The sequence below is a fragment of the Natrix helvetica genome (assembly GCF_964273705.1).
Source record: "Natrix helvetica genome assembly, chromosome: W".
Lineage (NCBI taxonomy): Eukaryota > Metazoa > Chordata > Lepidosauria > Squamata > Natricidae > Natrix > Natrix helvetica.
In genome coordinates, this window is record NC_138555.1 from 81,764,674 (window position 1) to 81,791,709 (window position 27,036).

At 49.2% G+C, this 27,036-nt stretch overlaps 1 protein-coding gene across 2 annotated transcripts; it reads right to left on the reverse strand.

Annotated features, from left to right (window-relative positions):
- On the reverse strand, positions 1-27,020 carry LOC309400402 (uncharacterized protein C14orf93). 2 transcript variants are annotated; one of them, XM_081968876.1, is made up of 8 exons: positions 26,970-27,020; positions 15,275-15,869; positions 13,035-13,301; positions 11,561-11,622; positions 9,037-9,204; positions 7,854-7,957; positions 7,071-7,183; positions 1-801 (listed from the first exon to the last, which is right to left on the reverse strand). In XM_081968876.1, the coding sequence occupies exons 2-8, from the start codon at positions 15,776-15,778 to the stop codon at positions 400-402; spliced, it is 1,620 nt and encodes a 539-aa protein (XP_081825002.1). In that variant the 5' UTR covers positions 15,779-15,869; positions 26,970-27,020; the 3' UTR covers positions 1-399. The 2 variants fall into 2 exon arrangements, with proteins under 2 accessions (XP_081825002.1, XP_081825003.1); XM_081968877.1 differs by lacking the exon at positions 9,037-9,204 and having other exon boundaries at positions 19-801.
- Positions 27,021-27,036: the final 16 nt, after the last annotated feature.

Sequence of the window (27,036 nt, forward strand, 5' to 3'; positions counted from 1 at the left end):
TGGGGGCTGGGGGGGGGGAAACGGCCCATTTCTTGCTCATTTCTTGCCCTCCCCAGCCCCCAGGAGCTCTCTGAAAGCCTCCATAAGGCTATGCACGGCCATCTTGGTGAAGTGGGCGGGGATTTGGGAGGCAAAAAATGCTTTTTTGAGGGAAAAAGGTGCCTCTTATACTCCGAAAAATACGTTACCTACGACCATTTTTGCCACTTAACAATGCTTGTAAGCATCTCCACGGCCAGCTGATCAAAATTTGGAGGCGAGTCCCTTTTTTTTGAGGGCCCAGGTCACTTTGAACGGTCGCTAAACAAACGGTTGTAAGTCGAGGATGACCTGTATGCAACCCGGCTCCCTTCCTGGTGTTTTATTTAGCGGGCCGTCGTATAATGGAGCCGAAAGTCCTTACTGGTCCTTTTCTACTTTGATTTCCACAAAGGAACTGAGTTCGGTGCTGAAAGCTTTGTGGGGGGCTAGATGGGCCGGGGTGCCCATTTTGGGGTCTTCCTCCTGGAAGTGGGGGTTGTAGAGTTCCGGCGGCAGAAGCTGGACTTCGGCAGACGGGAGGCGTTTGGAGGGCGGCCCGTAGATGCGGTTGGCTTTGGTGCCGTGCTTGGAGTTGGCGTCCAGACGGTAGCACAGCTGGCTGAGCGGTGTCGCTCGGAAGCGGGGCGGTCGCGCCACCCACACGCCGGCATCGCGGGCGCTGTCTTCCTCGTCCGACATCAGTTCTTCGGTGACCCCTTGCCACAGACGCTGCTCTTCCGAGCCCAACAACCGGGCCACCCCCGAACGATTGGCAAAGAGCTTGGAAAGGAAGGAAAAACAGAAAAAGAGGAGATTCCAATTTATTTAGGCAAGAAAAACAAAATGCATAGGTACCGTATAGGTCTGTGTTGGCGAACCTATGGAACTCGTGCTGGAAGTGGCACGGAGGGCATCCTGGGAGTTGAAGTCCACAGGCCTTAAAGTTGCCAAGTTGGGAGACACAAACGCACCCCCATCCCCGGCCCCTGGCGCGATCCGATACAACACCATTCCCCTTTATTGAGGTTGCTAAGGGAAAGTTAGACGCGATGGCTCGGTGGCTAAGACGCTGAGCTTGTCGATCAGAAAGGTCGGCAGTTCGGCGGTTCGAATCCCTAGCGCCGCGTAACGGAGCGAGCTCCCGTGACTTGTCCCAGCTTCTGCCAACCTAGCAGTTCAAAAGCGGGTTCAAAAATGCGAGTCGAAAAATAGGGACCACCTCGGGTGGGAAGAGAACAGCGTTCCGTGCGCCTTCGGCATTGAGTCACGCCGGCCACATGACCAGGGAGACGTCTTCGGACAGTGCTGGCTCTTCAGCTTTGAAACGGAGATGAGCAACGCCCCCCTAGAGTCTGGAACGACTAGCACCTATGTGCGAGGGGAACTTTTGCCTTTAAGTGAAACATCCCGCAACGGTCGTAAATGTGAAAAAACGGTCATCTCTTTTTTTTCAGCATCGTCGTAACTTTGAACCATCGCTAAATCAACGGTTGTAAGTCGAGGACGGCCTGGACGTAGGAACGAATTGGGAGGTGAGCTGCTGCTTGGGAAAATAATAGTTTTATGGGGGTTTGTTTTAAGCAACCGGCAGCTTCTCATGTGTCACCTTTAAGCACACTAAGTCTGAGGGGGAAAAATCAAATTTATTTCTCGGAGACGGCCATTCATAATTTAAGGAGAGAATAACTGTAAAAAGATTCCCGGGACATTTTCCGATGAAAACCTTGCTTGCTTAAGCAAAGGATAAAACTTAAATCATATCCCGTCTTGTAAAAAGGTTCTTTTTGGAATTTTTATGCTTTTTCTACTTAAGTATTATAAGCCTGCTTTTGCTTCCTGGACCTGAATTGGATGATTAAGAGGCGGCTGAATTATTCTTTTGGCAAAATTATCCTATTCTGAAGATAGAGTGGAACGGTGGCCTAGAGGTGGAGCTCTCGCCTCACACTCAGGGAGCCGTGAGTTCGATCCTGGGTAGAGGCAAATATTTCTCTCTCTCTCTGGGCACAATGAAAATATATCTTGCTGGGAAATACAAACCTCCGTATTGGCGACACGAATGGCATCCGGCCAGTAAACAGTAAGCTCCATTCAGTTGCCCACACTCCACCCGGCAAGGGATTATGTATGAGGTCATTATTCTCCCAGGCATCCCTCGGGAGAGGAGACAAGGAGAAAAATAACATATTTTTCGGAGATATCACAACCTGTGTGACACAATTGTGGTTTTCTTCTGACTCCGTAGCTTGTTGTTGTCATGTTTACATGGAAGCACAGATAACAACAATGACCTGGCTCCAAAATAAGTAATTATCTATGGAAGATCCACTAGATTAAGAAAGAACAATCATGACTAGCTCAAAATCCCATTGACTTCAAGGCCGTGTTTCTCAACCTTCCCTACTTTACGTCGCATGGACTCCAACTCCCAGAATTCCTCAGGCAGCAAGGAATTCTGGGAGTTGAAGTCCACAGGCCTTAACGTTGCCAAGTTGGGAGACCTCCCCCCCCCTTGGTCTCATTTTATTGCACAATTTTGATCGACCCCTGTATGCAATACGATACAAGACGATTCCCCTTTGTTGACGTTGCTAAGTGAAACATTTGTTAAGTGAGTTTTGGCCTGTTTTACGACGGCAGCGTTCAGCGTCTCACTGCATTTGTTAAGTTGATCACACGGTCATTAAGTGAACCTGGCTTTCCCGTGGACTTGGCTTTCTCAGAAGGTCACAAAAGGGGATCGCGGGACCCCAAGGACACTTTGACCGTCCTAAGTCTGAGTCAGCTCCGAATTTTGATTGGGTGACTATGGGGATGCAGCAACGGTCGTAAGTGTGAAAAACGGTCATAGCTCACTTTTTTCGGGGCTGTGGTAATTTTGAACGGCCGCTAAACGAAGTGTCATAAATTCAGGACTACGTGCATGTTTACTCTGCGATGAACTGCAAAGCGGTGTTCTAACCTAAGTTTCCCCAGCAGCACGAAGCCAAGTCCTCGTCCCGATAAACCACTTTAATTTAGTTTACAGTGAATTCCTTTCCCGCGAAGACTTTCCTCTACCACAGTCTTTCAAGATAGTTGACAATTACTGACCTTGGTGAGTGGCCAGGCTGATATCTTTCAGACACCATGATACTTGGCAAGGATGCAGGAATGAACTGAATTGTCTCCTGCAAACTCCACTCCCCTGGCGCTCCTCTTTTATTTCCTCTGGGAGGGGCCATTCATCCTCCACCTGTGGCCTTACTCCCAAGCCGACCCTTATTCCTTAGCTGTTCCCTTCGTCTGGCAACGCTACGCGTGCACACACTGGGAACAGGCTCCAGCTGTTCTTCTGCCTCACTGATGTCCGACTCTGAAGGCATCTGATAACTGGTATACGGCCCTGGCCCCCTCTCTGCCTCCGACACAGAGCCTTCATCAGTGCCTTCTTCAGATTCCAGGACTGGCCCATGTTCCTCCCCAACCTCCTCACTGTCCGACTCTGCTTCCCAGCTCCACTGGCCGCTGGCGGGCCACAACAAGCGGAGGGACGACACCTTAAATCTAAATTAAATCCAGTAAGGCTTAATCTCACCGTAATGTTGATAGACCGCCAGCCTTATTGTATATCAGCCCTGGAAGATAATGGAACGGACACTTCGGTAAATACAATTAAAGGGAGATCGTAAAAAACAGACGTTTGCATTTGAAAATAAATACGGCTAAGGCCGGAGTTGACAAAGAGACCAACATTTTATGGAGTCTAGAAGGAGAACTGCACTATATCAACGAAGAAGCTTGAGATCAGCGGGAATTTAACTACTTTACGTTTCGAAATATTTTATATTCGCCTTTTGAATATTTCATCTTTTCATATGAAAGCGACAGGGCTGCATTTATAGAGGTTTTAACGAGAGAATTTAGAGCCATTTCTCATCGCCGTTGTTAAGTGGATCTCTGCCATTGTTAAATGAGTAACACGGTTCTTACAGGAATCGGGCTTCCCCATTGGACTTTGCTTGTTGGAAAGTCACAAAAGGGGGATTGCATGACCACGGGATAAAGAATCATAAATATGAGTCTGTTGCACCTAAATCACGGGGAGACACTGCAATGGTTGTAAGTGTGAGAAATGGTCACAAGTCACTTTTTTCAATGCCATTGTAACTTTGAACGGTTGTACCAGGGGTCGGTTCCCACAAACACTACTGTTGGTTCGATCATGTGCATGCCTGCACGGTACAATCAAAATTGTTCTGCGTATGCGCAGAAGCTAAAAATAAGATGGCGCCGCCGTAGGAGAACCAGTTTCGGGGGCGTGGCAGTGCCTGGGTCGCTGCTGGTTCCAGCACTCCAGGGCGCCAAACCACTACCGCTTCGGCCGAACCGATTCGAACTGGTAGGAACCCACCACTGGGTGGTACCCTGTTTTCCCGAAAATAAGACCTTCCCGGATAATAAGCCCAATCGAGCTTTGGAAAGCATGTGCTAAAATAAATCCTCCCCCTCAAAATAAGCCCTCCCCTAAAATACCATATTTTTCACAGTAAGACGCACTGGAGTCCAAGAATTTGAAGAGGCAAATTAAAAAAAAAAGGTTTTGCACTCTGCAGACCTCCCAAAAATGGCCCGATTTTTGCAAAAAGGCATGAATAGCCTTTAGGAGGCTTGCAGAGTGCTCCTGAGGGGTGCCCCCTCCAAAAAAAACGAGCAAAAAATGGCCCGTTTTTCAGGAAAATGGGCCCGTCTTTTGTCAAACAAATTGCATGCATAGCCTTTAGGAGGCTTATAGAATGTTCCTGGAAGCCGGGAGGGTAAAACTGAGCAAAAACGGCCCGTTTTTCGCTCATTTCTGCCCTCGAGAGCACTCTGAAAGCCTCCTAAAGGCTCTGCATGACCATTTTGGTGAAGGGAGCGGGGTTTCTGGAGGCAAAAAATGCTGTATTTAGTGTATAAGACGCACCCAGATTTTCAATCTCTTTTTTGAGGGAAAAAGGTGCGTCTTATACTCCGAAAAATACAGTATTTAAACGCATGCGCAGTCAGTCACCACAATTTCCTGGGGGGGGAGGGGAAGGGGGGAACAAGCCCCACACACCCGCATGTATCTGCCCTCCACGCGGAATGGCCTCACGGAGGCCGCTCCCGCAAACCCTAGCTACCGCGCCCCTTCTCTTAGTGGCGGCCGTAAAAAGAGCGGCTGGCCCGGCAATGCTAGGGCTGGCAAGAGCGCGCCAGAAACAGAGACAGAACTTCCGCCGCTCTCTGGATCAGCTGATCTGAGGGCCGCGGGCCGAGGTTGTGGCCTCCTGCACCTCAAAAATAATAAGACCTCCCCGAAAATAAGGCCAAGCGCTTATTTTGGGGGAGTCAAAAGAAAATAAGACCCTGTCTTGTTTTGGGGGGAAACACGGTAAGGCGGGGACTATCAGCGTTCCGTCACCAATGAAGGGGAGAAAAACTACCTTTTTCTCAATAGATTTCGGTGGAATATTATTGGTGCAATTTCCCCAGCTTCAACATTTTGGTTAACGGACGTCCATAAATAAAATCGGTGGAAATCTGTATTGGCTTTTAAAACGCAATTTAAAAAAAAACCCTTAAGTCATAAAGGAACAATTATTGGATCACCCATAACCTAATAACAAGAGTTGGAAGGGACCTTGGAGGTCTTCTAGTCCAACCCCCTGCTCAGTCCAGAAACCCTTTGCTATTTCAGACAAATGTTGTCCAAGCTCTCCTAGTCTGTCTCTTCATTAGATTAAACCCAGTTCTTGCAACCGTTCTTTATATGTTTTCGCCTCTAGTCCCCTAATCATCTTCTTTGCTCTTCTTTGCACTCTTCCCAGATTCTCAATGTTTTTTTTTTAATATTGTGGTGACCGAAACTGGATGCAATATATGTGTAAAAAGGCTTAAAGGTAAAGGTTCCCCTCGCACATATCTGCTAGTCATTCCCGACTCTAGGGGGCGGTGCTCATGTCCGTTTCAAAGCCAAAGAGCCAGCGCTGTCCGAAGATGTCTTCGTGGTCATGTGGCCGACATGACGAAACGCCGAAGGTGCACGGAACGCTGTTACCTTCCCACCAAAGGTGGTTCCTATTTTTCTACTTGCATTTTTACGTGCTTTCAAACTGCTAGGTTGGCAGAAGCTGGGACAAGTAATGGGAGCTCACTCTGTTACACGGCGCTAGGGATTTGAACTGCCGAACTGCCAACCTTTCTGATCGATAAGCTCAGCTTCTTAGCCACCGAGCCACCCCGTCCCTTTGTAAAAAGGTTTAGAGGTGAACAAAAATAATAAAATAACAGAATTGGGAGGGACCTTGGAGGTCTTCTAGTCCAGCCCGCTACTCAAACAGAACTCCTTATGCAGTTTCAGACAACAGCTTGTCCAATCTCTTCTTACAAACCTCCCGTGATGGAGAACCCACAACTACTGAATTAACCACTGATTAATTGTTCTTTCGTGTAATTTCTCCTTAGTTCTGGGTTGCTTCTCTCCTTGATTAGTTTCCATCCATTGCTCCTTCTTCTGTCGGGCCTGCAGCCATATTCCTCTTGGATCTTTCGCCTGCCACACTCTCTATTATTCTACTGTGCCTGTTCTATTGTGGGAAAAATGGAAGGGGCGATTGTACGGAGTGAGATGGTATGTAGCCATAACAACATTCTTTTCTAGAAGCCCAAGGTCATCTTTTGTCTCTGCACCTCTGCGTCTGACCGGAACTGGATGGGTGGAACTGCCAGCGTGGCAGTGGAAGATTGGACCCTGTGATGGGTTTGTGGGTGTGGGGGGCAAGATCTTAAACTTTCAACTGGGTGGGGGGAAACGGGAAGCTTTCGGATTCGGGTTTTCCCAGATGTCCAACATGGCTCCCTTAATAAATACTTCGCCTTGGACTTTGATTTACTTTTGGATGCTATTTGGAAACCTGACATTCTCCTGCCTTCAGGGGCTTTAGAGAACAGAGACAAATATTGGAAGGCTACTCTCATGTTACCCCCAAGTCTTTCTTTTCCCTGGACTAGACGTACCCCAAATGCATGGAATTGCTAAGGCTTACCCGATACCGCCTGCTGCGTAATTTCTTCTCCTCTTTCTCCTTAAGCCCTTTGAACGGATTAAGAGAATTCCGATATTCACGCCGCTTGGTCAGAAAATAAGCCACGCAAGCACCTAAGAGGAGAACACGTCGTCTGTGCGTAAGTTGTGCAGCAATCAGCAATCCAGAAGGCAGAATAGGGTCTAGACTAGCCAGAGGCTGCTATAAATGCGTCTCTGCGTACACAATTCAACAATTTCAAATATCATCCATCAGTTGTCGACTGAACGCCGGCAGCTGCTGCTAAAGCCGAAGAAAATGTTCAGTTTAGCGAAGGACAGAGACGTCATTTTTTTCCGGTGGGGCTGGAGGATAAATTTGGAATGCAGTCAGTCCTCGACGTACGACCACGATTCCAGACGCAAATTTCCGCTGCTAAGTGGGCCATGCGTTCGAGGGAGGTTTTGCTCCGTTTTACACCATAGTTAAGTGACTGACTGCCGTTATTAAGTGAATCTGGCTTAACATTGACCTGGCTTGTCGGAAGGTCGCAAAAGCGGATCACTTGAGCCCAGGGACTTTGCAACCATCATAAATTGGAACCAGGGGGCCAAGCATCTGAATGTTGATGACGTGACCAGGGGAATGCTGCAAGGTTGTGAAAAACTATCTGAAGTCGCTTGCTTCAGGGATGTTGCAACTTCCCACTAAATGAAGCATCGTAAGATGAGGAGTACCTGTACATTCTAGCACCGGAATCCAGAAACTGGAAGGATGGGTTTAAAAAAAAACAAACCAGCTCACCTTTGAGTTCCTTATCGGTATAATTATGGTGATTGGAGACCAATTCGTGTTTGAGTTTTTCCAGCAAAAACTTCACGACGGAAATATTCCAGGATGATTTAATGCTGGAAAAGAGGGAAGAGAGTAAAATATTCAACGAGGAACTTCAAAAAATGGTACTAAAAAAATTAGCATAAATCACCATCATCAACATCTTTTAACGACCCCATAATCCATTGCGGAGTGGAGTCTGGGCAACTGAATGGAGCTAACAAAGTGTTTACTGGCCAGCTGCCGTACCTGTCGCCAATGCGGAGTTATACTCAGCAGATATATTCTCATTGTGCTCAGAGAGAGAAATACAGAATCTGCCTCTATCTAGGATCGAACTTGCAGCCTCCTGATTGTGAGGCTAGAGTTCCACCTCCACCACTCTAGCATAAAAGCCCAATAATATCAGTAAAAGACCAATACTCAGAGGTGGTATTCAGTCGGTTTGAATGAACTGGTAGCGGAGATCGCTGGTGGGCCCATCTACCTGTCCTGGCTCTTATGCCGTCCTATTTAGCCATGTTTTTGAGGTCAGGCACATGAGTGGAAAGCGCACGCATGAGCAAAGCGTGTGTGCGGAAGGCGTGCACACAAACAAAATGCATGCCCTGAAGGCTGGGCGCACGCATGGAGGTGCATGCGTGGGCGGGGCAAACCGGTGATAAAAATAAGTGAAACCTGTTGTGGCCCAGCAGGGGCCATTGGAGTTGCCACCAGACTCCGCCAGCGAGGGTCCCTCTGAGTCAGCTCAGGAGGATGTGGAAGACCCTGGACAGAGTTCCGACTCTGAGCAGGGCGCAGAGAGGCTGGTTGGCCACCAGGAGGCGCCTGAGGCATGGAGCAGTGGTGAAAGCCAAAGGAAGGGGGCTCCTGATGTCATGCCTTGGAGCAGTGGGGAGGAGTCACAGGACAGTGAGTCAGACAGCAGTGAGCTATTAGATGCTCGTTACTGGCGTGCTACCCGGCGTAAGGAGCAATTGAGCAATTACAGGAGGTAATTGCTCTCAGCTGCTGATCATTAGACTCCTCTCCAGACTATAAAGGGACTGCTTGTGGACACACCCTTTGCAGGAATCAACTGATCATTGGAGTTGGAGAAGCTCTCAGATCTGTGTCGTACTTTGACAGGCTGGATTGCTGCCAAAGGGTTTACCTGGATTGCTGCCAATCTGTTCCCTGGACCTTGGCAGGCAGGAGTGCTGCTAAGGTGGTTATCTGGAGCTTGGTAGCTGGATTGCTGCCAAGGGGTGTCGCTGTAGCTGGATTGCTGCCCAGAGTGCTATCTTGACCTTGGCAGGCTGGATTGCTGCCAAGGTTGAACCTGTATGTCAATAAACATCTTGAAGAGACTTCGCGTCGGAGTGACTTGGTATACGAGAGCGGGGGGGGGGGGGGTCAGAACAGAAACCCACCGCTGCCAATACTGTACTTACAATGCCTGGGAAAAAGACACGCCTTTGTGGCATTACATATAGTTAGCCCTCAACTTTCCACACTTTGCTTAGTGACTTTCAAAGTTACAACAGCGCTGAAAAAAGTGACTCACGGAAATTTTTCACACTTAAGATCACGGTCGTGTGACCAAAATGGGGATGCCTGATCACTGACTCACATTTACGATGATCGCAGTGTCCCGTGATCCCCCTTTTGCGACCTTCCGACAAGAGAAGCCAACGGGAAAGCCCGATTCACTGAACCGCCACACAACTAACGACCGCAGGCCGCTAAAATGGGGCAAAATTCACTTAGCTGACTTGCTTACCACCGAAATTTGGAGCTCAGTTGCGATCGTGAAGTCGAGGACTAAGCTGCGCAGTTTTTAATTTTTCACAGGAGAGGACTGCTCTCTGTTGATAAAGTGTTGTGGGTTTTTTTGCATTATAGATTTATAATCAATAAATCAGACTCTGCTGATAACAAGGGATTATGGAAGCAGGCAGCCAGATGAATGGAAGCAAAATATTTTCTGCTTGCGACAACAACAAAACACCCATTGTGACCCAGGGCCAGGGTTGGCATTCCCTTACTTTCCCTACCAGTTCACAAATGTGAGCATGCGCACTCCGTACACGCATGTGCTTGGCCTTCCGTGCATGCACTTGGATCGCGTGTGCAGTTTGCACACATGAGTGCCGCTTGAAAACATGCGTAAATAGGACAGCACAGAGCCAGGGCAGGTGGGAAGGCTCACCCGCGATTTCTACTACCGGTTCGGATGAACCGATCCAAACCGTCTGAATCCCACCTCCGCCCATGGCATGCACAAATTATTAAAAAAACACCGCATCATCAGCATGTCATGCCCCCGTCGGAGCCCGAATCTGCAAAAGAGGACGACCCAGAGCTGGAGCCAAGGGACAGCGAGGGGGGGGGGCTTCGTTGGAATGTGGGGAGGAGCAGGACGAGGCAGCCAAGGGCCCCTCAAGATTGCGACGGCTTGCTAGCAGGGCAGGAATGGGGGCAGGACGACCGAGAGAGGCGACGAGCAAGGACTCCCAACTCCTGACCCACGAGCACAGAGAGTGGAGAGAAGGCGGGAACAGCGCAGGCTGACTTGACGACTTGGGAGGAGAGCACCCTGCCCACTTCCCAAGGCACATCTGGGGACTGAGATTTAAGGTGACGCTGCTGGGAACAAACACTGAATTAGTGGAGTTTTGTGTGCTGTTGTAGATGTCCAGGACTGCTTGCTTCTTCCCTGCTTCGTGGACTTATTGCTTCTTCCCTGCATCATGGACTTAGTGCTTTGTTTGCCGTACTTACAACTTTTCCTGCCAAAGTTGAAGTGAATCACTGCCCTCGTTCAGTTAATCACACGGTTGTTGAGTGAATCTGGCTTTCCATAGATTTTGCTTGTCAGAAGGTCGCAAAAAGGGATCACATGGCCCCAGGACACAGTGGTGGGTTACAACTGGTACGCCCCGGTACGGGTGTACCGGAGCCTGCCGGGAGCACCAGGTACCGTTCCGGTACGGTGCTCCGGAGGGCTCACCTGCCTGCCCGCGCTCCTTACCAGTATTTTAAGTTTTCGGGTCTTCTGCGCAGGCGCATGAAGTGCATGGCGCCTGTGCGACCCTCCACTGAGCAGCTGGAGCATCATGGAGGCATTGCAGAGTATCACGGAGGCGTTGCGGAGCGTCGCGGCGTTAAGTATGCATGCGTGCACTGCGCACGTTCATGTGGTGGGCGCCGGGCCCCGTTGCACCATACCAGTTGCACCAGGATCCGGAACCCACCACTGCCAGGACACGACAACCATCGTAAATTGTCCATTGTCAAATGTCTAAATTTTGAACATGTGACCACTGGGATGTTGCAACGATCGTAAGTGTGAAAAATGGACCTGTCCCTTTTTTCCAGCACCAACTTCGGATTGTCACTAAACAAATGGTTGTAAGTCCAGGATTATCTGTAGCAATAGCAATAGCACTTATATATCGCTTCACCATGCTTTTATAGCCCACTCTAAGTGGTTTACAGAGTTAGCCTATTGCCCCCAGCAATCTGGCTCCTCGTTTTACCGACCTTAGAAGGCCGGAAGGTTGAGTCAACCTCAAGCCGGTCCGGATCAAACTTCTGGCAGCGGGGCAGACTCAGCCTGCACTACCGCATTCTAACCACTTGTGCCGCCACGACTCTTTTTTACTTGTAATTAGCAACGCCTGGTTTTTCCTCACCTTTCCGCGCCGTCAAACCGTTTTTCGTTGGCGACGTGGTTGTGAACGTTGTGGACCAATTTCTACCAAGGGAAAGAGAGAAGAGTGTGAGGATCGGATGAACGACCGTGTTCCCCCTGAAAATAACACCCACCCTGAAAATAAGCTGTGGCCTGATTTTTAGGGTGAGCCTAATATAAACCCTACTCCCAAAATAAGCCCGGGGATCGATGTGGCCAGCATAAGAGGCAGAGAGCGTGAGGGGGCCGATGGCGTCTGGCAGCAGTCACAGTCCATGGCGAAGTACAGATAACACTGAGCATGGAGCAGAAGCAGGGGGGAGACAAGTGATCAGGATGTGCGGAAACCTTGCAGGCGGCTTGCGCAGTGGCACTGGCAGTTGGTGGAGGCATAGGCACAGGGGTGGAGGCAGGGGATTCCAATGCCCCGCGTGGGCACCTGCCCTGGTACAGCTCTGGGGAAGCCGAGAGATGGTGGGACATGACGCAACGCGTTGGATCGTCTTCTTTCACCCTCTCCCCCCGCCTCAACCTCCGGCACGTACTTTTCGCAATTAGCTCCGTTTCAGTCCCCCGAAACTTCTAGCATACCATCATTTCTCCGTTGGGGCGAAAAGTATTTGGGCGCCTAGGAGAACGTAGAAAATCACTTTGTTCCCAAGGGCCCCATAGGCGCCTAAACGCTTTTTACCCAGAGAGAGACAAAGCTTCATCTGCTTGCAAATGGGGTGCTTCAAAGCTTCCAGCGTTCTGTCATTTCTCGCTCCGGATGCCGTAAACCGTTGTGGCCGCGAGCAAGCAGATGGTGGGAGGGAGCAGGGGGGGAGGCCGCAAAGTAAGACACCCCAGAAAATAAGACCTAATGGGTCTTTTGGTCCAAAACGATATACTGTATTTTTCGAAGTATAAGACGCACCAAGATTTTTGAAGAGGCAAATTAAAAAAGAAACAGTTTTTGCACTCTGCCGGCCTCCCAAAAATTGCCCGTTTTTTTAAAGAAAGGCATGAATAGCCTTTAGGAGGCTTGCAGAGTGCTCCTGGGGGGTGGCCCCCCCCAAAATGAGCAAAAGAACTGGCCTATTTTTCAGGAAAATGGGCCAGTTTTTTGTCAAAAAATTGCATGTATAGCCTTTAGGAGGCTTATAGAGTGCTCCTGAGGCTGGGGGTCCGTTTTTGCTCATTTCAGCCCTCCCCAGCCCCCAGGAGCACTCTAGAACCCTCCTAAAGGCTATGCATGACCATTTTGTTGTAGGGGGCAGGGTTTCGGGAGGCAAAAATGCTGTATACAGTGTATAAGATGCACCCAGATTTTCAGCCTCTTTCTTGAGGGAAAAGGGTGCGTCTTATACTCCGAAAAATACGCTATGTCTTATTCTCGGTGAAACACGGTATTATGCCATTGGTCCCAAGTGAGGAAAAACACAATTCAGACAAGGCACGTGTCTTGTGGGTCACAAGGAAGGGAATTGACTCACAGATAAGACCAGATCCCTTTTGCGCCTGGCGTTCTTCTGCCCAAGGTTTCTGCTTCTGGATGGAAAACCAGTGAAGCCTACACAGAAATGGGGTTCACCGTTCGGGGTCTCCTCGTGAGTCGCGCTGCTGGGGGATCCCTCTGGACAGGAGGTGGGCTCGTCCAGAGGTTGGAGAGGTGGCTGATGGGCCCTCTGTGGGGTAGGAGAGGAAGGAGGAGCATAGACTGGCAGCAATGGGGCGTCTTCTGCAGGACATTCCTCGGCTACCTGGCGGGAGAGGGAGAATTATACGTACACGTCCTACGCAAACAGGCGTCACCTTTGCTGGAAGTCGTCGTCTGACGACAAGGGAGCCCCAAATTTTCAGGGCTAAGCGAGACAGTTGACGTATGAATACAGGTCGTCCTCTACTTACAACCACAATTGAGGCCAAGATTTCTGCTGTTAAGGGAGACATGGGTTTAAGTGAGTTTTGCCCTGTTTAACAATCTTTCTTGCCTCCGTTGTGAAGCAAATCACGGCAGTTGATAAGTTAGTAACCCAGTTGTTAAGTGAACGCGGCTCCCCACCTGGGCTTTGCTTGTCAGAAGGTCGCAAAAGGGGATCCCTGTTGTGGCCCAACAGTGGCCAGTGGAGTTGGTGGCAGACTGAGACTGTGAAGAGGTTGGGGAGGAAGATGGGCCAGTCTTGGAGTCTGGGGAAGGCTCGGATGAGGGCTCTGCGTCGGAGGCAGAGAGGGGGGCCAGGGCCATCCGACAGTTATCAGCTGCCTTCAGAGTCGGAGATCAGTGGGGCAGAAGAACAGCTGGAGCCTGTTCCCGATGTGTGCCTGCTCAGAGCTGCCAAGAGAAGGGAACATCTAAGGAACAAGGGCTGACTCGGAAGTAAAGACACAGGTGGACGGTGAATGGGTCCACCCCACAGGGAATAAAGAGGAGCGAAAGGGGAGGGGAGTTTGCAGGAGACAATTTGTTCAATTCATTAGGGTGAAGATCTGTTCCTGACAAGGAATTGCTGCTACAGCATGGCGTTTAGAAGATATCGGCCTGGCAGCTCTCCAAGCCTGATCAAGGTCTGTAGTTGTGAAATCTCATGAGAGACTGTTGGCTGGGACTTTGCTGGAGAGGAATTCCCCTTGAACCTTAAGACCCAGCAACGGACGTAAGTATGAACCATCTGCCAAGCATCTGAATGTTGATTACATGTCCAGGAGGGATGCTGCAAAGGTTGTAACTGTGAAAACATGGTCCTAAGTCACTTTTTCCAGAGCCGTCGTCACTAAACAAGCTGTTGTAAGTCAAGCGCTAGCTATACGGACACTCGGCAACTGACATGTATTAACGACAGTTGTAGAATCCCAGTCGTTTGTGATTCCCTTTGGCAAACACCCCAGATGGCGTCCGACAGGTAAAATCAGTGAGAGAAGCCGAGATCGCTTAATGACCACGTGATTCACTTAACAACAGTAGCAATCAATGATGGATTGCAGGGGGGTACGCCCTGGTACGGTGCTTTGGAAGGCCCACCTGCCTGCCCGAGATGTATTTGACCCAACTGGGCCATTTGCGCATTGCACACGCAGTGTACAGCGCCTGCGCGACACTCTGGCGAGCACCTGGAGCATCGCGGGCAGTGGGTGCGCATGCATGCGCAGCGCGCGTGCATGTGGCGGACGCCCATCCCCCATCGCAGCGTACAGGTTGCGACGGGATCTGGAACCCACCACTGGTACCAATTCACTTAACAACTGTGAAAAGTGAAGGTGATAAAATTGGGCACAGCTCACTGAACAACTGCCTCGCTGAGCAGTAGAAATTATGGCCGTAAATCGAGGACTGGAAAGGCAAAAGCAAAATCTACAATGCTCTGAGCATGCATTTATAGAGCAAAGTCTCGTTGGATCTCCCGCGAAGGAAAATCCTGCCAGGCCCAAATGAGCAATCGAGACCGGGAGGCATTTTTTCTTCATCTCGCTGGAAGATTTCCGCACTCCTTTGCTGCCAACTCCCACCCCACCTCAAGCTTGGCCCCAATTCTTCATTTGCCCCGAACAGTGCCTCTCCGGCGCAGATTTGGTGCGACTCCCAGACCGCCACTCTCTGGAGGGCTGGTTGGCAGGAAGCGCGAGGAACACCATCAACTATTCATGATGCCATCTGTGCCCGATCGGAGGGACGAGATTACGGCGTGGATTTTTATGGGGTGGGAGAGATGGAGGCCTGTGATTTTAGGCTACATACTCCAAGGGCCGGCACGGGCGAGAAGGCCAAAGGTTCGGGCCGTCCCATGGCAGCCGAAGCGGCACCCAGCTGCTTCAATTCTTCGATGACCACCTGGACGCCGTTCCCAAATTCTTCGGCCTCCAATTCCTCCTCGTTTTCGGGCTCCTCGGGGAGCTGCAGGGGGCTGGCTTTGAGGGCCATGACAGGCCCCTGGCGCAGGGCCGCCATGTCTTCCTCGAGACGTTTCAGGGCTTCGTTGTTGGCCTTCGCCAAGCTAAGCGCCAGTTCGGCTAAGCTGACGGCCTTTTCGACCCGCTGGTAGATGACGTGGAGCAGCTGTTCTGAGGACTGGACCGCCAGCCCCGTGCCCGTGATGGTGATGGGGGTGCAAGGAGGGGACGATGGGGGCAGGGGTGGTGGGGCCGTGACGGGAGCCCCCGGCTCCTGCTTGCAAGTGCAACAGCAGCATTTGGCTTCGTTAGCGTGAGGCGGGGAGAACAAGATGGTGGCGCTGAATGACATCGAGAACAGGATCTCAGAGACTGTAGAAGGGAAGACGATCCCAGTGCGGAGTGGAAAGCCTCAGGTTGCGGTTTGGCGTGTAGACACCAGTCTGCCGAAGGATGGATCAAGGAAAATAAAGCAGCTGGATGAGCTTGGCTTAGGGTCAGCTTTTCTGGAACAGTGTGGAGATTTCGAAACAGGGTCTCTAACCCAGAGGTCAGCAAGCTTAAACACTCAAAGAGCCACAAAGGTTCTAACCAGGAGCCCCCCGTTCAGTTTTGGAGCTGACTGGAAGTCTAGTTCCCCCACCATAGAGTCTTCTCCTAGCACGGCATCCTTTTTCCTCTTCCTGTCCTAACTGAAAGCCCTATCAATTGTGGAGCCGACCAGCGACAGGGAGCCACAGCAGAGGGCTGAAAGAGCCACAAGCGGCTCCGGAGCTGCAGATTTGCTGACCCTTGTTCTAACCAATTTCTGCCAGCCAAGGGGAGCAAAAGAGAACCAGCTTGGTTTAATGGTGAAGGCATCAGGCAAGAAGTCAGGTGGCCGGGAGTTCTAGTTCTGCTTTAGGATGAAAGCCAGCCGGGTGACTCTGGGCCAATTACCAGCAGGCTGTGAGTTCTAGTCTCGCCTTAGGCATGAAAACTGGCTGGATGACTTTGGACCAATCTCCAGGAGACAGTGCCTTAATGACCTTAATTATGTTTTGCCTTAATTACGAAAGTCACTGGGTGACTTTGAGCCAATCACCAGGAGATGGTGAGTTTTAATCCCGCCTAGGAGTGGGTTCCGGCTTCTTTTACTGCTGGTTCGCTCAGCGATGCGCTTGGGGTGCGCAAACACTACGCACACGCTTGATGCATGCTGCGCGCACATGCGCAGAAGTTTTAAAATTGCTTCTGCGCATGCGAGAAGGAAAAAAACGAAGATAGAACCAGTTCGGGCGCACGTCCGAGTTACTACCTACTCGGCCGAACCGGGCCGAACTAGTAAGAACCCACCTCTGGTCCCGCTTTAGGCATAAAAGCCAGCCAGGTGAGTTTGGACCAATCCCTAGGAGATGGTGAGTTCTAATCCTGCCCTAACTATGAAAGTCACTGGATGACTTTGAGTCAAGCAGGAGACTGTGAGTTCTAGTTCCACCTTAGACACAAAAGTTGACTGAGTGACTGCCAAAAACCAGGATACTGTGAGTTCTAGTCTTGCTTTAGTCATGATAATTGGCTGGGTGACTTTGGGCCAATCACCAGGAGAAACTTGAGTTCCAGTCTTGCCTTAGGCATGAACGCCGGCTGCGTGACATTCGGCCACACCTTTGAGCCCAGCCCACCTCACAGGGTTGTTACCGTTCTAGGGACTCTTGGTGGAGGAAGGGGCGTTGGCTATGTTTCACCGCCTTGAGCTATTTGTAAAAAGAATCAAAATCAGCAGACAAATCAATGAATAAACATTCATAAAGTGGCTGGAGTGACTTTCCATCTTAAGGCTCGCTTCAGCGGCCCTTCGAAGCCGAAAACACTCCTTCAGAACAGATCCTTCAGCGTCTCTTCGCTTTGCCGACTCTTGGCTCTTACTCCGCAGCATCGGAAACTCTATTAACTCGCTGCTGACCTCTTGTAAATTTTATTCATGGCCTCCTGAGTGTCTTGTCAATGGACTCTCGCAATTAACTCAGCGCCGAGAGAGAGGCGGCGGGGAAAACTACCATACAAGAAGTGGGGTTTTTCAAAAACAAGCATTTTCCCGGTTAACGGAAGATTCTGTTGTGGCCTGCCAGTGGCCAGGGGAGCTGGCAGCCGATTTGGAGAGTGAGGAGGGTTGGGGAGGAACCTGGGCCAGTCCTGGAGTCTGGAGAAGGCTCTGATGAGGGCTCTGTGTTGGTGGCAGAGAGGGGGCCAGGGCCGTCTGACAGTTATCGGCTAACTTCGGAGCAGTGGTGGGTTCTGGATCCCGTTGCAACCGGTATGGTGCAATGGGGCCCGGCGTCCACCACATGAACGCGTCCAGTGCGTGCATGCGTACTTATCGCCCACGACGCTCCAGCTGCTCGGCGGAGCGTCCGCAGGCGCCGTACGCTCCGTTCGCGTGCGTGGAAGCCCCAAAGAGCTCAAATACCGGTAAGGAGCGCGGGCGGGCAGGTGGGCCCTCCAGAGCACCATACCGGAACGGTACCCGGTGCTCCCGGCAGGCACCAGTACGCCCATACCAGGGCGTACCGGTCATAACCCACCACTGCTTCAGAATCAGACATCCGTGAGGCAGACAAATAGCTGGAACCTGTTCCCAGTGTGCGCATGCGCAGAGTTGCCAGACGAAGGGAATAGCCAGGGGTAAAATGCGCACTTTGCACAGCTGATCTTTGGAACCTATTTAAAAAAACCTTTAAAGCATTTTTTTTACTACAGGGTCTCTGGAAATGAAAGAAAGAAAGAAAGAAAGAAAGAAAGAAAGAAAGAAAGAAAGAAAGAAAGAAAGAAAGGGAGGGAGAGAGGGAAAAAGGATAGGAAGGAAGGACTACAAACTTGGCACTAGAAGCAGGTTCAGAGGACAATCCAGGGCTGGAAGGGACCTGGAGGTCATCTAGTCCAACCCTGCTTCAGCAGGACATTGTCTTTTGATCCCCCCAGTTACGTGACTGCATAGCCATGCCCATCCAGTCACATGACCCCCACCAAGCCATGCCTACCAAACCATGCCCACAGAACCGGTAGCAAAATGTTTTAGATTTCCTCACTGGGAACAGCTAAAGAAGAGGGGTCGACTTGGGAGTAAGGCCGCAGGTGGACGATGAATGGCCTCTCCCACAGGGAATAAAAGAGGAGCGACAGGGGAGTGGAGTTTGCAGGAGGCCATTAGTTCGCTTCATTGGTTCGGGATTCTCCGAGACTCTCTTGCCAAGTTTTGCAGATATCGGCCAGCTTCCGCAACAGTCCGAATCTTATCAGAAAACCCGGATAAAGTGCTGTCACATTGTCGCGTTACAGTTCATCCTTGACTTACAACTGTTTGTTTAGCGTCCATTGGAAGTTACTATAAGCACTGAAAACAAAGCTCTTTTCACTCTCTCTCCTCTTTCCCCTTTCTCTTCCCCCTCTTCTTTCTCTTTCTTTCTATCTCTTTGCCTTCCCACTCTTTCTCCCTCCTCTTTCCCCTTCTCTTCCCCTCTTCTTTTCCTCTTTCTCTGTCTCTCTCTGTCTCTCCCTCCTCTCTCTCCTTTCTTTTCTCTTCCCCCTTTCTCTCTCTTCTTTCCCTTTCTTTCTTCCTCCTTTTTCTCTCTTTCAGTCTCTCTCTCTGACTCCCCACTCTTTCTCTCCTCTTTCCCTTTCTCTCTTTTTCTGTCTCTCTCTGCCTCCCCACTCTCTCCTCTTTCCCACTTTCTCTTCCCCTCTTCTTTCTATCTGCCTCCCCACTCTCTTTCTCTCTCTTCTTTCCCACTTTCTCTTCCCCTTTCTTTTTCTCTGCCTCTCTCTCTTTCTTTCTCTCACTCTCTTTGTATTTCTACCTCTCTGTCTCTTTCTCTCAATGTATCAGCCTCTCTCTGCCTCTCTCTTTGTATCTCTGCCTCTCTCTTTCTCCCTTTCCCCCATTTTACTCTTTGTATCTCTGCCTTTCTTTCTTTCTCTTTCTTTCTCTATCTCTGCCTCTCTCTTTCTCTCTCTTTGTATCTCTGCCTGTGTTTATCTCTTTCTCTCTCTCTTTCCCTTTCTCTCTGTATCTCTGCCTCTCGCTTTGTCTCTTTCTCTTTCCCTCTCACTCTCTCTTTGTATCTCTGCCTCTCTCTTTTTCTCTTTCTCTCTCACTCTCTCTGTATCTGTCTTTCTGTCTCTTTCTCTCTCTCTTTCACTTTATCTCTTTGTATCTCTGCCTTTCTCTCTGTATCTCTGTCTCTGTCTCTTTCCCTCTCACTCTCTCTCTCTGTATCTCTGCCTCTCTCTCTTTCTCTTTCTCTCTCTGCCTCTCTTTCACACACACAAACATACACACTGAAGAATTCCAGCTGGTGTTCGGGTCTCTACCACGCATGCGCAGGGCGCATGAAGGGGATGTGCCCGCGCATGCATGGTGGGCAGGGCACATGGGTGGGGTAGCACTTGCATTGCATTTTGGGGTCTTGCGCAGCCCCCCGTTTTGGCTTCCGAGGTTGGTGCAGGAGGCTTTCCAGGCCCAAAGCGAAGCCCCCAGTGCCCCATTTTGGGCCTGGAAATCCTCCTGCACCAACCAGGAAGCCAAAAATGGGCGCGGGAGGATGCGCACGCATACATGAGGCGCACAGAGGGGGGTGAATGTTGCATGTGCATTTTGTCATCGCCCCCCCGACGACAAAACGTTTAGCCACCACTGCCCTACACCGCTTCTGACAAGATGGCAGTCCAGTGTCTTCTTGAAAGCTTCCAGTTAAATGAAGCTTTCCACAACTTCCAGTGGCAAGCTGTTCCACCGGTCAATTGTTCTCCCTCGTCAGGAAATGTCTCCTTATTTCTAGCTTGAATCTCTCCTGGATCAACTCCACCCAACTCCCGGGTTCACCTATGTTTTTCCTGGTTGCGGGCACGGCAGGCGGCAGCCTGTAATAATCCCGGGGAAAAGGAATCTTAACTCGGAGAAAGATGGCTCTAAAAAAACCACCCCTGAATGGCTTCCCGAAACACAGGAGATCGTGGGAATGCTTGGTCCATCTTCGGTGTGTGTGGGTGAGAGAGAGAGAGAGAGAGAGAGAGAGAGACAGAGGCAGATACAGTGAGAGAAAGAGAGACAGAGACACAGAGGCAAAGAGAGAGGCAGATACAGCGAGTGAGAGAGAAAGAGACAGAAAAGAGAGACAGAGACAAAGAGAGAGAGGCAGATACAGTGAGAGAAAGAGAGAGAGAGAGAGACAGAGAAAGAAAAAGAGAGACAGGCAAAGAGAGAGAGGCAGATACAGTGAGAGAAAGAGAGAGAGAGAGAGAAAGAGACAGAGAAAGAAAAAGAGAGACAGAGAGGCAAAGAGAGAGAGGCAGATACAGTGAGAGAAAGAGAGAAAGACAGAGAAAGAAAAAGAGAGACAGAGAGGCAAAGAGAGAGAGGCAGATACAGTGAGAGAAAGAGAGAGAGAGAGACAGAAAAAGAGAGAGAGGCAGATAAAGTGAGAGTGAGAGAGAGAGAGAAAGAGACAGAGAAAGAAAAAGAGAGACAGAGAGGCAAAGAGAGAGAGGCAGATACAGTGAGAGAAAGAGAGAGAGAGAGAGACAGAAAAAGAGAGAGAGGCAGATAAAGTGAGAGTGAGAGAGAGAGAAAGAGACAGAGACAGAAAAAGAGGGACAGAGGCAAAGAGAGAGAGGCAGATAAAGTGAGAGAAAGAGAGAGAGAGAGAGACAGAAAAAGAGAGAGAGGCAGATAAAGTGAGAGTGAGAGAGAGAGAAAGAGACAGAGAAAGAAAAAGAGAGACAGAGAGGCAAAGAGAGAGAGGCAGATACAGTGAGAGAAAGAGAGAGAGAGAGACAGACAGACAGAAAAAGAGAGAGAGGCAGATAAAGTGAGAGTGAGAGAAAGAGACAGAGAAAGAAAAAGAGAGACAGAGAGGCAAAGAGAGGAAGATACATGAGAGAAAGAGAGACAGACAGAGAGAGAGAGACAGAAAAAGAGGGACAGAGGCAAAGAGAGAGAGACAGATACAGTGAGAGAAAGAGAGAGAGAGAGAGAGACAGACAGACAGAAAAAGCGAGAGAGGCAGATAAAGTGAGAGTGAGAGAGAGAGAAAGAGACAGAGAAAGAAAAAGAGAGACAGAGAGGCAAAGAGAGGAAGATACATGAGAGAAAGAGAGACAGACAGAGAGAGAGAGACAGAAAAAGAGGGACAGAGGCAAAGAGAGAGAGGCAGATAAAGTGAGAGAGAGAGAGAGAGAGGAAGAGACAGAGACAGAAAAAGAGAGGCAGAGAGCCAAAGAGAGAGAGGCAGATAAAGTGAGAGACAGAGAAAGAGAGAGAGAAAGAGAGAGAGAGAAAGAGAGAGAGGCAGGGAGAGGCAGAAACAGTGAGAAAGAGAGAGAGAAAGAGGCAGAGAGAGAGAGACAGAAAGAAAGAGGCAGAGATACAAAGAGTGAGTGAGAAAGAGAGAGACAGAGAGAGGCAGATAGTGAGAGAAAGAGACAGTGAGAGAAAAAGAGAGGCAGAGATACAAAGCGAGACAGAGACAGAAAAAGAGAGAGAGAGAGGCAAATAGAGAGAGGCAGATAAAGTGAGAGAAAGAGACAGAGAGAAAGAGAGAGCAACAGAGACAGAAAAAGAGGCAGAGAGAGAGAGAAAGAGAGGCAGCGATACACAGAGTAAGAAAGAGAGAGACAGAGAGAGGCAGATACAGTGAGAGAGAGAGAGAGAGAGAAAGAGAGAGGCAGAGATACAAAGAGGGAGAAAGAGAGAGAGGCAGGGAGAGACAGATACAGTGAGAAAGAGAGAGAAAGAGGCAGAGAAAGAGAGAAAGAAAGAGAGAGGCAGAGATACAAAGAGAGTGAGAGTGAGAGTGAGAGAGAAAGACAGTCAGAGAGGCAGATACAGCAGAACTAGAGAGGGAGAGGGAGAAACGGGGGTTCAAAATCTGCACACGGCTTTGCCAAACAGATCAAACAGACTTGACCTTGGAGGTCATCTAGTCCAACCCGGCCACCCAAGCAGGAGACTCCATCCTTTCTGACCGACGGTACTCTAGTCTCTTCTTGAAAGTATCCCGTGATGGAAGTCTCAAAAAAAAAACAAAAAAAAAAAACACCAACCCCCAAGAAAATCCCAGTTGCCTTGGGGACAACCTGGATGACTTGAGAATCTTCCCGTGGTGAAGCTTCTCACAGCTTCTGAAGGCATGCCGGGCCGTCGGTTGATTGTTCTCAGTCGGAAATTTAAAAAAAAAACACGAAAAAAAAACCATCCGAGTCGACCCGTTCACACGACGCGCGCTCGACCCGGGTTCCGACTTCAAAGGCTGGGCTATGGAACGCGGCGGCGCCCAACGTTCCATCCCGCGTGTACAGCGCCGGCAGAAGCGCGCGCGTCCCAGCCAAGCCAGCCGCCGTGTACACAAAGCCCAGGGCTCCTCGCTCTCCGCCCCTTTTGCTTTCCCATTGGCCGGCGCGCGGGAGCCGGACGCGTCTGATTGGCTCCGAGTCTTGGCGCCTTGCCCCGGAGACGAGAAAGGGGAGAGGAGGGGGGGAAAGGAAAACCAGAAGGGAGAAAGGGGCCGCCTGCGGGAGGTTCGCGAGGCTGGAGGCTCCGGGACTTTCGGCTTCTCTCGTGTTTTGAGCCGGCCGATTCCAAGCAAGCGATAAGTTCAAGGCTCAGGTGCTTTTCCTAATTGCCCCCCCCCCTCCTTTCTCCTGCTTGAGAAGGGGGGTGGACTAGAAGATCTCCAAGGATCCCTTCCAGCTCTATTCTATTCTATTCTAGCCTCTCTTCTCTTGTCCTATTCTATTCCAGTCTCTATTCTATCCTATTCTTCTATTCTCTAGTCTAGTCTAGTCAATATTCTATTCCTATTCTATTCTCTATTCTAGTCTAGTCTAATCTGGTCTAATTCTCTTCTCTATTCTATTCTATTCTATTATCTATTCTCTTGTGTATTCTCTCTTCTTTTTTCCTATTCTATTCTATTAGTCTATTCTATTCTCTGGTCTATTCTATTCTCTATTCTCTTCCTATTTATTCTCTCTTCTCTTCTCTACTCTACTCTTTTCTTTTGTCTCCTCTCTTCTCTTGTCCTATTCTATTCTAGTCTCCTATTCTCTAGTCTAGCGTCTATTCTATTCTATTCCTAATTATTCTCTTGTCCCATTCTAGTCTAGTCTCTCTTGTCTCTTCTATTCTCTCCTCTTCTTTTGTCTATTCTCTTCTTCTCTTGACCTATTACATTCTCTCTTCTCTTCCCTATTCTATTCTCTAGTCTAATGTCTATTCTATTCTTATTTATTCTCTTCTCTATTCTCTTGTCCTATTCTATTCTCCTATTCTCTAGTCTAGTGTCTATTCTATTCTATTCCTAATTATTCTCTTGTCCCATTCTAGTCTAGTCTCTCTTGTCTCTTCTATTCTCTCCTCTTTTGTCTATTCTCTTCTTTTCTTGTCCTATTATATTCTCTTCTCTTCCCTATTCTAGTCTCCTATTCTATTCTCTAGTCGTGTCTATTCTATTCTTTTTATTCTATTCTCTTGTCCTATTTTAGTCTAGTCTCTCTTGTCTCTTTTCTTCTCTCTTTTGTCTATTTTCTTCTTCTCTTGTCCAATTCTATTCTCTCTTCTGTACTCTTCTCTCTTGTCTATTCTATTCTCTTGTCCTATCCTATTCTTCTATTCTATTCTACTTTCTAGTCTAGTCTCTATTCTATTCCTGTTTATTCTCTTCTTTATTTTCTTATCTATTCATTTCTATTCTCTATTCTCTATTCTATTTTATTCTCTTCTCTTCTCTCTTTTCTCTTCATTCCAAAGCATCTGAAATAAAACAGACCGGTATCCTTGCAACATTTTCCCAAATGGCCAAAAAAACCCTGAATGCAATCTTTGGTTGTATAAACCAGAGGCATTGAATCAAAACCACACCAAGTATTAGTACCACTTTATAAATTCTTAGTAAGGCCGCACCAGTACCCAGTTCGGACTGCTTCGGCCGAACCAGAAGTGGTTTGGTGGCCTCGGTTGCTGTAACCAGCAGCCACGCCCGCGAACCGGTTCTCCAGGTGGGGCCATCTTATTTTTTGCTTCTGCGCATGCCCTGGGCCGGTCACTGCATTGCAAAACAGATGTTGAGACGTTGCTTAAAAATTGCAAAGAAGAGCAACTAAGGCGACTGAACGCCTGGAGATGAAAAGATGCGAAGAACGGTTGCAGGAACTGAGTCTCACTGGTCTTGAGAAAAGAAAGACTTTGGGGGACACACGATAGGAGTATTCCAGTATTTGGCTGCCCCAAAGAAGAGGGGGTCAACTTACGGTACTTGCTCAGTAGTAGTAACTGTGAAAGGGATCTTGGAGTCCTAGTGGACAACCATTTAAATAGGAGCCAGCCGTGTGCAGCAGCTGCCAAAAAAGCCAACCCAGTTCTAGGCTGCATCAACAGAGGGATAGAATCAAGATCACGTGAAGGGTTAATACCACTTTACAATCCCTTGGTAAGGCCACACTTGGAATACTACATCCAGTTCTGGTCACCACAATGTGGAAAAGATGTGGGGACTCTAGAAAGAGTGCAGAGAAGAGCAACAAAGAGGATTAGGGGACTGGAGACTAAAACATAGGAAGAACGGTTGCTGGAACTGGTTATGTTTAGCTTAAGAGAAAGAAGGACTAGGGGAGACATGATAGCAGTCTTCCAATATCTCAGGGGTTGCCACAAAGAAGAGGGAGTCAAGCTATTCTCCAAGGCACCTGAGGGTAGGACAAGAAGCAATGGGTGGAAACTAATCAAGGAGAGAAGCAACTTAGAACTGAGGAGAAATTTCCTCACAGTAAAAACAATTAATCAGTGGAACAGAAGTTGCCTCCGGAAGTTGTGAATGCCCCAACACTGGAAGTCTTTAAGAAGATGTTGGATAGCCATCTGTCTGAAACGGTATGGGGTTCCCTCCCTAGGCAGGGGGTTGGACTAGAAGACCTCCAAGGTCCCTTCCAACTCTACTATTGTATTGTATTGTATTGTACTTTCCAAATCATCTTAAGGCAAGACAAGGAAGCAATGGGTAGAAACTCACCAGTGAGAAAAGCAGCATGGGATTAAGGAGGAACTTCCTAACAGCGAGAAGAATTAACCCGTGGAACAGCTTGCCGGCAGAAGTTGCGAGTGAGATGTTTTCAGAAAAGGCTGGGCAGCCACCTGTTTGAAATGATATATAGGTTCTCCTGCTTGAGCCAGGGGGTTGGACTAGACGACCTCCAAGGTCCCTTCCAGCGTCTATTTTGACTGCAAAGAGTTGCAAAGTGATTGATTCTGGCTTAAAGAGTTTTTTGCACGCCCCGGGGGCCTTGCACAACGAACCCAAGACCCGCGCGATGAACTAAATCCTATTTAAATTCAAGATTTTGAGCTTTTTTTTCCCCCCCTTGGTGCGTCTCCCCCGTCCCTGAAGTGTCCCTCAGGGACCACCCGGGCATCAAGAAAAGCTTTCAAGCCCTAAAATGTAATTTGCACCTGAAAGCTCAATTGGCTTATTCCTTTTTTTAAAATATATATATATATATATTTCTGGCTCCAGGCCTCCAATCGTCCCGATGTCCCCTTTTTTTGCAAAGAGAAATTTTGCTGCATGAAATAAATACAGACTGTCACTCAGGCGCCGTTGCTTCCTACGGCTAAAGATTGCCATTTCCCCAGCAGGTTACCTCCTCTTTAAAAACAAAACAAAACACCTTTCTTTATTCTTTTAACGGCGGCGGAAACCAAGGCCGAAACAGCTCCGTTAACCAGGTGCCTGGATTTTGAGTGGCAAGAGAAAAAGCAGCCAATTCAGGACCGATGAAAAGGAGAATTATGATATTGAATAAGATCTACGTCGCCTCTCGCCAACCCAAAAATGAAAACCGAAAAGGGAGATTTCGTGACATCCGAAAAAGTCCTGATTGATTTTCTGTCGTTGGTAGAAATCTTGTTATTATCTCCTTTTTTCCCCCCTAGCTTTTGGAGAACGGTACGTCGGCCCAGAGGCCTGGCAACTCGGACGATCCTATCCTTAGGAGATCCATTTCACCCCTGCGGAAGGATTCCTTTGCACGCCCGCCACAAATCTTTGCACGCTCGCGAGGAAAGGTCCTGTAGATCCTGATCTCCTGCGCCCCATTTTATTCCCCCCACCACCCCCAGGAAAGCCAACAATACAATTCAAGTGCCATCTAGCTTATCGAATGCCTGTTTTATGCCCGAGTTTCGACACGGTTGATCGCTTCTGAATTTCCCCCCCTTTGGTTAGTTTCCCAGCTCTCTCTGTACACGTCAAGCTGTCTAGCCGTTTTGCAAATATATACACACCCACAAATACACCCACCCACAGACAGATGTACACCTTTCCTGCCAATTCCTCCTGCACGCATCCCGCTTCCTGGTTGTTTTTCTTATTGGCAAGGCCAAAAGGAAGGGCAGACAGGGGGGAGGGGGAGATTCTTCTTCCCGCCATCGCCCCCCTCCCCCGTTTTCCCCTTGATCCCATCCCCTGTACCCCACATGCATGGATGCACACGCATCCCTGGGCAAAGGATACGGGAAGGTCGCACAAGCTCTTGGTATTCGCCGGCGTGTGTGTGCAAAAAAAATGAGGGGGGGGGGTG

Excerpts from the sequence above, each read along its gene's own strand:
- LOC309400402 (XM_081968876.1), bottom strand. The coding sequence starts at position 15,778 with ATGTCATTCAGCGCCACCATCTTGTTCTCCCCGCCTCACGCTAACGAA. Across the intron at positions 13,302-15,274 it reads CGCCCGTGCCGGCCCTTGGA|GTAGCCGAGGAATGTCCTGC; the intron begins GTATGTAGCCTA and ends CTCTCCCGCCAG. Across the intron at positions 7,958-9,036 it reads ACAGATTGGCAGCAATCCAG|CATTAAATCATCCTGGAATA; the intron begins GTAAACCCTTTG and ends CCTCTTTTCCAG.